We start from the raw sequence: 14,103 nt of genomic DNA, 5'->3' as shown, positions 1-14,103 counted from the left end.
ATCAGACGGTATGGTCGCAAGATGGATAGAGAGACTTGGGCAATTTAGATTTGACATCAATTATAGAGCGGGAAAGAAAATCCCACACGCTGACAGTCTTTCTCGCACAAACACAGAAGATGAGGCCTAAACAGCTTTCGTTAACGCTATTGCGCTGGACGTAGAGCAAGACGATACCAACTATTGTAGTCGAGGTTGGCAGTTGCACAAACTACAGAAAGTAAAACTACGAAATTCGCAGCAAAGTGACAATATACTCAAAGAAGTATATTCATGGGTCATAAACAAAAAAAGTCCCGAACCACGGCAAATGAGAAACGGAGCTTCAAAGGATTATGGAAATACTGGGTTCAGTATAAAAATCTTCTTCTCATAGAAGGGATTTTGTATCGAAAACACCAAACAGATCCTAACTTTTAAACTGTTTGCCAAATGCTGGTACCCTGGGGTAGAGTGTCCAACGTTCTTGAGTTGTTGCATGATTCGCCTAGCGCAGGACAATTTGGTATAGAAAAAACGTACAAAAGAGTTTGCGAAAGGTTTTCTTGGCCGTGCATGGGAAGAGACGTAAGTAACTGGATAGAAAGTTGTGACGTTTGCCTAAAAAGGAAAGGCACTAAGCAGAAACACCGGTATTCACTCACAAAATGGAAACCTAGCCATCCATTATTGCAAGTATCTCTTGATATCACGGGTCCACTTCCCGAGTCTCAGGGAAACAAGTACATTTTGGTGCTTATCGGTGATCAATTCAGCAAGTGGTACGAAGCCGTAGCGTTACCCAATCAAGAGGCAAAAAATGTGGCAAAAGCGTTTGTTGAACACTGGATAGTAAGATTTGGCTGTCCAGTCAACTTACACAGTGACCAAGGGTCAAACTATATGTCTAAATTGTTTCGTAGACTTTGCAGTGAACTAGGAATTCAGAGGACATCAACCACATCCTACCACCCACAAGGGAATGCGATGATTGCACGAACAAATCGAACAATAGAAGAATGCCTCTTCAAATATATAGGACAATATCAACACGAGTGGACTAATTTTCTACTTTTAGCGATGATGGCATATCGATCATCAATTCATTGTACAACAAGATACAGCCCCGCGTTTGTGGTACTGGGTTTTCCACTGTCGCTGCCTATAGACTGCATCTATAGCACACCACAGACCACAATATATGCAACACAAAGTGACTATGTTTTCACGATGAAACAGAAACTACAGGAAACGCACCAGTTGATGCGAGAGTATATGGATGTCGAACAAGAACGCCAGAAATCGTATTATGATCGCAGTAAGTATGGGCCGAGCTATAAAGTTGGCGAAGAAGTATTAGTTTTCAACCCAACGGTTAAAAAAGGAGAAACAAGAAAATTTACTTCTTTCTATAGAGGGCCATACATAATTGTTCAAATTGTAAACGATTTGAATTTCAAGGTAGAAGATAAAAAGACGAGGAAAGCTATCAAAGTCCATTATGACCGGCTGAGGAAATATAAAGCACGAGAAAAACTATTCACGCCTGAGCCTCAGGCGAAACGATAAGCAAGCATTAAGGAGCAGAAGAATAGCGATTTGAACAGCTCAGACGATGGCGATATAATTGAAATAGAATCATCAACAGACAGTGAAAGCAACCTAAAGACAGAAAATCAATCCGGAGCTGAAGATGCTAACGATTCACCAAACGTTACAAATGAAACGAAAACAAAATGAAACGAAAACAAAATGAAACGTTACAAAAGAATTAGAGCAAGAAACCTCTAAAGGACAAGAGAAGGCACAAAATGTTCCCGAGGGAGGAGGAGCAACTTCATAAAAAGCTACAGAGTACACTGAAAAAAACAGCAGAAACAAAAATTCCAAATCCAGAAAAAAAGCAACAGGAATCTAGTAGTAAAACAAAAAGTACTGAAGAAAAGATTAATAGTAATCCCAAGGCACCAAAAATGGATACAAGGTCTAGCAATCGATTAAAGTCGGTGCCTGAGAGATTAAAAAATTACTTTACTGAGCAAGATGAGGTGTACTTTAGCAGCCAGGAAACTGATGATGTTTTTGTTTCAGGAAAATCCACTAAGAAATAATGGAATCGAAAAGAAAGACGAGTTCGCTTGGAGCATCGTGTGATGGAATATCACTATGTTTTTATCTGGCGTTGCTAGCTGTTTTTGCTTTTCCTTCACTTTGTATTGAATTATACGGCTATGATTTTGACAATATCGTATCAACAAAAATATATTCTCTGGATCAGAGTACAAACTGTGATAACAAATACTGAGTATCGAAAACAATAGAAGAAGGTTGTTTGGTATATGCTGAGGTTCAGCCCTAGATAAAATTAAGATTTTGCATGTATGAAGCGGCATATACTGTGTCTGCACTTAAAAAGAGCAATGTATATGACGATGTTGTCTTTATTACCAAAAACTCAAGACTCCTAAAATCCATATATCCCTTAAACGAGGGAACCTGTAGGAGCATTTGGCAAATTAAAAACTTTGCTTACCAGATTTTGGAGATAAAACTTTTAAAGTCAACAATTCAGTAACGGAAAAAAATTTACAACGAAGAAGTGAAACTACTTATGCCGAGGAACATAGCCAGAGCTTCATGGAAAAAAAATTAATCGTGAAGGTGCTATGTATGTTAAGCCTAGAGAGTGGGTTTCACCTACAGGAGTAAAACTTATTGGAAATGTGATGATCAATGCAAAAGTTTACATCCGAACAATTTGGGGAAAGCTGATACAAAGAAACCTCTTAGGCTTTAAGGATCCCCTAGGTTTCTCAAAACCTGTTTTTTTTTAATCAAAACCACATATTTTGAAGACAACTTAGTAAACTAATTTTTTTTTGAAAATCAAGGTGAGCAAACATGTCAAACGATCAAACACTTTTATAAGAAGGACCCTGTAAAAATTTTTGGTAACAAGAAGACCACTTTTATCAGCGGAAAAATTTTACACAAAAACAAATACGAAGATTTTGCATTAGAAATCTTAGAGGAAAAAACAATTAGTTTGTGTGGACAGCAGGTGAAAACAACCGGAGTTCCAGGTGTTTTTTACTCCGAGGAAAGTTCAGAACTGAAAACTAGTAATCTTAAAATAACGATGGAAATGTTTCTTTCAAGCGTTGTTGACACCTTAAATTTCGAAATTCTCAAGGAGAGAGAATTTTTTTATGACAATTTGAACGCTCCAATGCGAGATTCAACGACTAAAAATTTAAACTATGATTGAAATATCAAAAAACATTGTTAGTCCGTCGGTAACGCTCTTCGAGAAAGGAACTCACGTCGACAGAGCAGGATCTGTGTTATATGTACATAAAAGTGCAAAGAAGGTAGCAACAATAACTTAACTTCCTTTTTGCTCAGAAAAAGTTCCTGTGTTAATAGAGGGTCAGAATTTTTCTTCTATTAGATATACGGACCCTAATACAAAAATTTTGTATCATAATTATATAATCGCTGCATGCAACCCGCTGTACCCAAATGTTGTGAAATTAGAAAGCGGCAGTTTTCAACAATATGGAGAAACGCTGAAGAAATGCAAACGTGAGATATATCAGTGGTCGATGAATAATAACTTAAATGTAAGTGATGAAAACCTGCATCGCAGTCTTTTCTCCATATCAGACGGAAAACAGAGTCAAATTGCTCGAACATTTCGCCATAATAGTAAAAAAATTATCAGTCGGGAAGCATTCCGAGATTCAGATGGAAAATTCAGTCATGAAAACTTTATTCATTGGAACGCTCAGTTCCAAAAACAATTTTTTCTAAAAAATGAAATAACAATTTTTCGTAACTTGAAAACTGAAAGCTTATACGTTTGGTAATAAGCTAAGGACATTGCTGTGTCAGTCTTAACAGTCTACCTGATATTCCAAGTTGTGAAAATTTTTCCTAGATTGTTCATCTATTTTGGATTGCTAATTAATGGAGCCTCCTGGCAACAACTGTTGCGGAATCTCGACCCTGTAACGGGAACACGTATGTATAATCAACTACTCAAATTAATTAATGAGCACCGAGAACAAAAGAAAATGATTGATGAGAAAGAGTCCTTGAAAGAATCGGTTGTTTAAAAAAAATGAATGAAAATGACTTGTCTTGAGTTCTGGACCAAAAAAAGAATTAAAATGACTTGTCTTGAGTTCAGGACGAAAAAAAATGAAAGTGACTTGTCTTGAGTTCAAGACCAAAAATAAAAATTAAAATGAGTTGTCTTGACTTCAAGACCAAAAAAAATGAAAAAGAGTTGTTTTGAGGTCAAGACCAAATAAATTGAAAAACAATTGTCGTGAGTTCAAGACCAAAAAAGAAGAAAATGAATTGTCTTGAGTTCAAGACCAAAAAAAAGTGAAAAACAATTGTCTTGAGTTCAAGACCAAAAAAAATTAAAATGAGTTGTTTTGAGTTCAAGACCAAAAAAATGAAAAATACTTGTCTTGAGTTAAAGACCAAAAAAAATTAAAATGAGTTGTCTTGAGTTCAAGAACAAAAAAAATGAAAAAGAGTTGTCTTGACGTCAAGACCAATAAAAATAAGGGAAAAGTCTTGAGATCAGGACTGAAAAAATTGAGAAACTTTAGAAGCAAAGATAGTTTCTTTTAAACATAGCAGGCAGTGAGACCCCACAAATTGGTGAATATGTGTACTATATGCCAGAGTAGTGGAAAGTTATTACGGAGATTTCCCCGGGAGTGTACCGAGTGGAATCTTGTCTGTCATGGACTCGGAAGGTGTCTACACTAGAACTTCTGGCACCCGCCAATATTCAGTCCCGAGCTCTGCAGACTGAAGTGGAACTGCAAAACCAGTGCAAGCAGTTAAAGAAATTGAAGAGTACAAACTGTTTACTCCAAAATGATCTTGTTGAGCTTCAACAAAAACTAGACAAACATTGCAACAAAGCCAAATAGGCAACAAGAGAATCATTGGGAAAACTGAGCGCCAAGTGTGAAGCGCTAAGACTTAACCTAAAGGCGGTGGCAGCTAGAAATGCCGAACAAGAGCTGTCAATCGACTTACTTAAACAGGAATTGGCCGATCTAAAAGTCAATACTGATAAAAAGAGCGAAGCCATAGAGAAAAGGGAGAAAGAGGATGACCAATTGAGGTCAGAACTTCAGCAGTTGGAAATCTATAACCAGTCCTTGGCGAGTGAGTGCCGAAGGAAAGACACTATAATTGATAGACAGAAGCATTCTTTGAAGAATGAGAAAAGCCAAAACGAAGGCCACATAAAAGTGTTTTATCGAGATTTGGAATAAAAATGTATTGAATCGGCCTGCGACATTGCACCAGATTTTGGTGGTAAAAACTTCTGCTTTAAAAGATCAGATCAAAAAACTCTACCACAAAATGAGCTTGTTGACGCACCCTGATGCTGGTGGAGATGAAGAGTTTGGCAAGACCATTAATCGAGCATGCCAAATACTGATGAACGATGGGGCGCGAGAAGCGTACAACAATTTCGGGCTGGACGAGGCAAGGAAAGCCATGAATGACGAAAACATCCCTAAACTTTTCATATGAAAAGTACAAACTTTTTGTATTTTAAAACGTTCATGCATCAAGAGCTGTAAAAATTTGTTGACTTTATTTGAGTGAGTGGCACTTTCTATTTTTATTGAGAGGGGCAGTGTTAGTGTCACACGTATGTAAAAAAAGGTGTACTAAAAACCTTGGGTTTCAAGGTCAAAGATTTAGTTTAAATTTTAATTTAATACTTGATTAACACAATCTTGATAGGTGTCGACAGATTGAAATAGACAAAGGTCGGGCTTCGATCAGGACGGACAATACTGAGGATAAAACTCATTCATTGAACAATAAACCTACCTTTAGAGTTTATCACTCAATTAGATCTTCATTTATTTGAAACCATTCTCTTCTGCTTTTATCTACTTATTAATTAAACTTCAATCTATGTATTTTAAACAAGTACCACGCTCAATTATGAAAGATAATACATATTGAGCACGGGCGGCTGCTATAGTTGGAATTGAATCTTGAATGAGTTGAGGTACCAATTCCGAGATAGAAGAGGACAATTTAGATTGGAATTGAACAAATAAAGAATTTAAGTAGCTTCAGTTGGGGTATTTCAAGCAGGTGTCGTTATCAGCCAGACAGACATCGCACATCCATTGAACGTTAGGTTTAGATCCCAGCCAGCGTGCTTCTTCAAGGGACAGTGAGACAGTTCCCATGAAACCATTTGTCACATGAGGAACACATCCCAGATTGGTCAGTATCCTTCACTAGCTTTGTGCAGGCTCCACATTTGACAGAGGACTTGGAATTCAATCGGGTAGATCGTCAATGAGTAGCCATACATTTATATGAAACTATTTAATAAGTTATCACAATTATTAGGCACAACAATAAGTTTATCACAACAATAATATAGTATTCTCTCTCTCTCTCTCTCTCTCTCTCTCTCTCTCTCTCTCTCTCTGTGTGTGTGTGTGGGTGTGTGTGAAGAAATATGGAGAGTGGTAGAATATTCAATAGACGCAACTGGTTGGCGTAGCTTGTTTCTCGATTTCCTGTAACCCTTTTTTCTCACATTTATTTATTTATTGTACGTGCAATTTGTCTTCAATATTTGACAGAATTGGTGTCATTATATTTCAGCTTGTTATGAGTGATAAATTTCAAGCATTGAACGTTTGCGTAACAGCGTCTGCAGCTGCTAAGATTAGCAGTCAAGATTTGATCTACTGGGTTACTCGAACTCTGCAAACAGATGTGATCAGCAGAGTGCCTGAACTTGGAACCGGCGAGCACTACTGTTTACTAATCAATATGCTTTTCCCAACTCGGGAACCGATTCCGCTGAAGAAGATTAAATTTGCGTCCCAAGTCGAGGTTGACCATATTAGCAATTGGAAGTTTTTTCAGACAGGCCTCAAATCAGTTGGTATTGACAAGGAAGTGAATATCGACAAATTAGTTAAGCAGAAAGCAATGGACAATTTGGAGTTCGCTCAATGGTTTTACAAGTTTTTTGACGCAAACAGGACCACCGATACTGACAGATATAATCCAATCGCGGAGCGCGAAAAGCGAGGCATTGTTTTAGAAAGACAGCAACAACACCAATTTAATACCTCTCCTCAATGGAAGGTGAGTGATCGTGAAAAAAAGTTTTAAAAAAGTTATTTTTAGTACTAATATTTGAGCTGCTCTATGAAGCTCCGGCCTTTTTTGCATTTTCTTTTGATCTGAAAATTGGAATAGTTGATAAAATTCAATTGGCAATACAAAGCAAATCAGGTAACTGCAGATTCAGAATGAACGGAAACTAAGTAAAGCAGCAAAGAATCAACGAGAAGGCTCGCCTAGTATTGTGCGTTGAACAGAAGGCAGCAAGTTCTTGAAATTTTGTAGTTTGTATTTCACAATGGATTCATAATGCGCTTCTTGTACTACTAACTCTTAATTTTTGTTTGCTAATAAAACGCAATTCAACGGAACAAAAGGTAATATGAATTCGAACACCTGTTGACAACAACAAATATGTCAAATTTTAAGAAAATAGTTGGCAGATATCTCCTGCATAGTTTGATAAAAAAATAAAAGGAGGCTGTGAAGCCGTAACTTTCGTTCATTTAGTTAGAAAAGGGGTTACAATTGAGCCAAAAATCTTAAACCCAGGAATTGCCAAAAGTACACCCAGGAAACTTCTCATCATCTTAACCAACTGGCGACAGAGCGAAGGAAAATTGCCAAGAAAGGTTCTCAGCAATCAAGGAAATTATTACTACTGTCGCAAATTTGCGAAAGAATGCAAGACGAAAATCGAGCTGAGTATGAGAAATCTCTCTTCGCCACGAGAAACAAGCAGAAAATATTCAAGTACTTGAAAAGTTTGAAGAGAGACAACTTGCCACCCATGATTCAATCAGAAGCCACTAACTGTGAAGCAAGATCGGATGAAGAAAAAGCGAAACTCGTCAATTCATATTTCGCATCTGTTGTAACAGATGATGATTACGAGTACTTCGAACCTCCAAGTGGTCATCGCTTTGGCAACATCCAGCTGGAACCCAGTGAAGCAGAGATCAGGGCTGAACTGGAGCGATTAGACCCAAACAAAAGCCGCGGAAACGATGAAATCCCACCAGTATTCCTGAAGAAAACTTTCAACGTTGTAGCCTCATCGTTGAAAAATCTGTTTGCGAACATCAAGAGACTAAGGAAGTTTCCGTCGGAATGGAAAATTGGCATCGTATCACCCATATTCAAAGACAATGATAGAAAAGAAGTATCCAACTACCGTCCTGTGACACTACTGAACATAGTCTCAAAACTATTCGAGAAGTTCATGTTTCGAGCACTGATGAAAGCCTTCGGAGCAGAAATAAGTAACTACCAATACGGATTCCGAACGAAACGTTCTGTTGTTCTTCAATTACTCTACAGCTTGACCCAAATTTACAAAATGGTTGGATCTGCACATTCCTTGAACTTTCTTGTCCTATTTGATTTTTCGAAAGCCTTCGATAAGATCAAACACAGCCAGCTCCTACGGAAATTACTACAACTTGATTTGTCTGAGGGAGTATTTGAATTAGTACGTGACTACTTAAGCGGTAGAACCCAAAAAGTTAAAATCAACAATGTTAAAAGCGAACCCCTCGTGATCTCAGCAGGCGTCCCCCAAGGATCTGTCCTTGGCCCGCTCCTATTCTTGATATACATAAATGACCTTCCCAATGTTGTTTTTTCTTCAGTTGCCCTGCTCTTTGCAGATGATCTCAAGGTGATATTCAACGGAGATGACACCTCAGTACAGAAGCTACAGGAGGACATAAATAACTTACATTATTGGAGTGTTCAAAATCATCTGTTGTTCAATAGTAAGAAATGCTCTGTAACCGAATTCAAAGTTGGAAATCGACCAAAGACTCTGAACCAGATGCAGTTCATGCTTGGTAATAACCCGATTGAAAGTAAGGACCTCGTTAAAGATGTTGGTCTGATTGTAAATCGGCATCTAAACTGGGGAGACCATGCTAAACACCGAGTCGGCAAAGCAATGAAGTCACTGTTCCTTCTGCGACGAAACACTTCTATGGCTTTACCACAGGAATCAAAAGTACACTTGTACAGAGCGATTATTTCACCAATCCTGCTCTTCTCATCGGAATGCTGGGAACTTAGAAAATCTGAATACCAGATCATGGAATCCTTCCATAAGAAAGCAATGAGATGGATCTGCGGGAGTATTGACTACAAGGACGCTATTTTAAAATCGAATCTACTACCACCACTTTATTTTAAAGTATTGAAAGATCTGTTGATGTTGAGTAGCCTTCTGAGCGGCAAGTATGATGTGGAATTCTCAGAAATCCGAGTTGTTGGAGAGGACAGAAGGAAAAGAGTGGCACTCCCAGAGGTCAAATATGAGGTTCAGAGACTGAACTTCTGGTACAGAACGGGGTTTCGAGTGAACGTCATCCAGAAAGTGATGGACTTCTTCTGTGAGCAGCAACTGAAGAGGAAACTCATTGAATACATGTGGAGCTATTTGGAAAGAAACTGGAATGAGCAGAATCCTTGCACATGGACATTCATTTGTATCTGTGAAAACTGTCGTGCACATCCTAGAACCTAACAGCGGAAATAACATTCCAGTGGCATATCCACGAAGTCATAATAATAATAATAATAATAATAATAATAATAAACGGGTGAGGTAGAACAAAAAACAACTTTCCGTTATTTTAATGACAAAACAATTTAGTTTTCAGCTCTTTTTTGATTTGCAACAACCTCGATAAAAACCACATCTGCCAGGTGACATCGTCAGGAGGTAAGACAACTTAAACTGATGGAAAACGGATACAAAAAAACAGATATTAGAATTTTGTTCTGTATTTGATTCTTCCTGTGTAATTTTTTCGTCTTGGACTCCTTTTTTTTAACAACTTAATTTTTTTAAACGCCCAATTTTACGTTTACAGAAATTGAGTTTGTGTACCAAAACAAAGAAATCCGATAAATATGTTTTTAGACACCTGAAAAGCAGTACCTTTGAAGTTTTTTATGAGCTCATGATTGCTTGGGAAATCGATCAAACTTTGCGCAATAAAAATAACACAGTTTATGTCTGAGGCAGTGTTGGTTTGCTAATGATGAAAAATTGAATTTAAGAAGTAATCCTTTGTAAAAATGAAACACAGGTACGCGATCTCGAATACCTTATTTTCATGACTCTGAGCCGTTTGCTTTCAATAACTCAAAATATTCGATTATTAACTTTCTTGCAGTCTTTGAAAATTTGTAAAGGTAAAAATGTAATAAAAGTTAATAGGAATCAGAAAGCTTACAATTTAACAAAGAAAAAATCTAAATATTTTATTTCAGTTTCCATTCAACGGAAATATGAGAGCAATTCTTACAATTCAATGACTTTTGTTCTGTGTAGGGAATCAAACGGAGCAAATTTAATGAGGCTAAAAATTTGTTGAAGAAGAATTTTTGAAGTTTCATGCTATCCAATTTCCAAATGGATCAATATGGTTCAGAATTTCAAATTGGTTTAAAATGTTCTCATCACTTATTCATAAACCATCTGCATTAATCCAACTTTTTTTTGTTCTGCAGCGGCACAATAATTTATGGTCAGAACAACAAAAAAGGAGAAAAATGAAGACTTCAAGTTGTTTAATTTTTAAAAACTAAAAGCGTCGAATTTAATGAAACATCCTTAAAAATCTTTAACCACAAGTGTTGGGAAGCATGTAAAATTTTTGATCATTTCAGTCAGTACTCAAATTGTCTTGAACTACAAATTAAAGAAGGCAAGACTCATCAAAAATTGGAATCAGATGTCTAACTGAAAACTCAAGAATCAACTATTTTTTTGGGAATCATATGGTGTCAAGATCTTAAAACTATTAGCCTTCAACTCAAAACAATAAATAGTCAACTTATGAGTCTTTAAAAGGATCAACTAATATACTAGGATTTGGTTAATGGACTTGTTGTCAATAGGACAAAGTGATAACACTACAAAAGAAAAACAAAAAGGCAAAACAAAATCACTGTATTAATGACAGCACAATTACAAAGTCAAAATCTGCATAAACTATCAGTTGAATAATTTAGTGTGAATCAACAATTTAGTGTGCCAATAAGACCTGACTTTGAGAAAACTAATTTATAACGCAGCAAGTAAGAGCTAAACTCAAAATTGCTCTAATAGTTTTTGAAAATATGTGGCGTTCAATTGAGTAAAACCCGCTAACCGTTCCAAATCCTTACTTGTAACCAACTGTGTGAACTATGCAAATTAGCTTGCTCACATCAAAATTAACAGCATAGAATTCATTCGGTTTGTCCTAGAACCTAAAATTTCTTTTAAACAATGTTTTTTGGAAGCCAACTCTTGAAATAATTGGTCAACAAAACCGTTCTTTCGATAAATTTTAACGGTTTCTTTTTTTAATTTTTCTTTTAGTTTTGTTTCCTGAACGAAAAATCGGAACATCCCTCATCGTCCATGGTTGCAAAAACACACTAATACAAAAGACGAAGTAAGTGTCCGGACAAACAGGTTTTAAAACAGCTTTTTAAAAACACAAATTGGCGGAGCTAGACCTGGAGAGACATGAAAAATACACAAAAACTAAGAAGAAAGGCTACGGACTTAAGAGAAATACTCGAGAAAAAAGTTTTCTTCTCGTCAATCACGCTTCAATGCAAATGCTTGTGATAATGTGACAATCAAAAAGTGTCAAGAAATGTTTCAAGGTAAATGTAAATAACTGCTATGTGATCACATCAACTCGTAATTTTATGTTGTCCGTGTTTGTTGAAAAGATAATAAAACATTTTTCGTGGAATCTGCTAGCTTGGACGGGCTTGATAGATTGGGATCGGGGGAAATGAGGACAGCAAAATGCAAAGAAATATTGATAACCAGTGCGACTCGCCGGCACACAAAGACGCTATATGTGGAAATAATTAAACTGTAGAGTACTTAATGGACTTTCATATTTTTCTGCCAAATTTTGATGGTGCATAAAAATTTTTTCTGACTGCCCGGAATATTAATTAGCAGTAGTTCAAGGCGTGCTGTTTAATTTATGGCAGCAATAAAATCTAATCAGAAGGCTGACAATAAAAAAGAGACTGCAAAGATTTTGTTGTGCTCGGCTCGTGGTTTTCGCGGCTGTCCGAGCCTGGTTGTTTTGTTCTCTGCAACTACAAATACTAAACAGGGGTGCATTGATTTGTGGTCTCCTGGTATTTTGTGGCTATGTCTGGGTTCCTTTTAAAGGCGATATGCCACAAGGCAGCAAATGGCACAACGAAGAATTTTTTTGGTAATAGTCACGGATTCTCGCTCCATCTTTTTTCAAAACATAAGTTATTCTCTCATTAGCTTGTTGAACTGTCAGTTTTTGATGCGAGTTTCCCATGCCACTAGCGTTTTGTCTCACCAAAATATGGCCAACTAAATGAACAGAAGAATATAATTCTGCTCTCTGGCTAAAAGCAATTGAACAACGTGAAGGAACTACACGGCGTTAGTTTTTCCTTAGTCGACATTGTAGGCATCAAGAATAGCAACATTTTGCTGTAATCTCAATACAAAGTTTAAGTAAAAGATTTTATTCACCTTTTAATTTATGGCTTAAATTGTGTATATACATCTCCAAAATCTACTGTTGAGAACAGTTGTGCTAATAAGATGTGTGGATATTTTTGTTTCTTGGGCATAATGAATTACATGTTTTGTGCCGACTTCAACGCAAGTCTCTTGTTAATAGTAAAAAAATCTTTTAAGTTTAATGAATGCGTTGTGCAGTATTGACTTCTGACTCTTCCTCACAACTGAAGAGAAACGCGAAAGCTTATGGAGTTCCAACAATCACTTTTCTATAATTTGTCTAGAAACTTACGAAAAGCTAGTATTACTGATCATTACACAGTACTATTGTTCTTTAAATTGTAAACCCAGAAACGTAGGAAACCCAAATGAGGAAACGTATATCAAATTTTCTAGCAAATGGCCTAAGCTTTTAAGTGATATAAACAAGATATCACCTGCGATCTGAAAAAGTGAATTTGACGAGATAAGTTCTGATTGGAGCAGAGAAAGCGTAATTGACGCGTTTCTTGACGATACATGCAATGTTCTTTTTCTACGGCAAAACCTTAGATCCTTTTTGCCTTTGAAAATGCTTCAAAGGAGCATGAGTTATTTAAGTGAAAATGCTCCAGTAAAAAAGAGAAGACTTCGACAGGAGTCAATCAAATGCAAGTTAAATACTCAGAAAACAATGTAATTGTTAAATATAAAGTCAAACAAAATGCGAGACTTCTATCAAGACAATTTAGAAATACAGTAATATTATTAGAACCAGAAAAGTTTTTTTGCGATGAATTTACTGTATGATATCTACAAAGGAGAAATGAGAATTTAATATTAATGTTGATTTCTTTAACAATTTTGTTCGCAAATATCGTAAAATGATCCATCCAAATGAAAATATCAAAATTCAACAACATCAACACACCAGTTTTTTATTAGCATCTGTAGAAGCGTTTAGTGAATCAATAAAAGTCAAAAAGCAACAAGTACTGTGCTGATTGTAATGACTCAATTTTCACATTAAAACTTGCAGCAATTCCAGTTATAATTGACTTATTAACGATGCCTAAGAGAATGTTTTCCCAGATTATTGGAAAATTGCAAGTCATGCCATTTTTCAGGATTGCAGATGAAGTTGAACCGTCGGACTGTAGACCCCCCAACGACTACCTAACTCCTATCCCTCGCCTGATACCCCCTCCGCAATAAATTTACCCCATGTCCCTCCGCATTTACCAACAACCTTACTAAACTGAAAATTCTATTTGGTTTTCCAATACTCTTTCTTTAGTTTAATTTTTTTGAAGAGCAGTTCCTCAGCAGAGCGGTGATAAATGAATAGAGGCAGTATAGAAAACCGAAATTAATAGAAACTGAATAAACCCATAAAGATCAGATTTAGATAACCCATCTTGGCTACTAGTGATGTTTCTTGGTATTGAAACCAATCCCCGTATCCTCGTTGAAAAATAGAA

The 14,103-nt window shown here is 36.5% G+C and overlaps 1 protein-coding gene across 1 annotated transcript in view; it reads left to right on the top strand.

The window, feature by feature from the left end:
• Positions 1 to 6,658: 6,658 nt before the first annotated feature.
• Positions 6,659 to 14,103, top strand: part of LOC142335143 (microtubule-associated protein RP/EB family member 1-like) — an 8,916-nt gene continuing 1,471 nt past the window's right edge. Inside the window, exon 1 of the mRNA XM_075383507.1 lies at positions 6,659 to 7,146. Within this exon, the coding sequence (XP_075239622.1) occupies positions 6,661 to 7,146 (486 nt within the window). The 5' untranslated portion in view covers positions 6,659 to 6,660. The remainder of the gene's footprint in view (positions 7,147 to 14,103) is intronic.

The sequence above is a fragment of the Convolutriloba macropyga genome, chromosome 2, assembly GCF_964194025.1.
Source record: "Convolutriloba macropyga chromosome 2, txConMacr16.3, whole genome shotgun sequence".
NCBI lineage: Eukaryota > Metazoa > Xenacoelomorpha > Acoela > Convolutidae > Convolutriloba > Convolutriloba macropyga.
The sequence above is the reverse complement of the archived record's forward strand: the minus strand, read 5'-3'. Positions and strand labels throughout refer to the sequence as shown.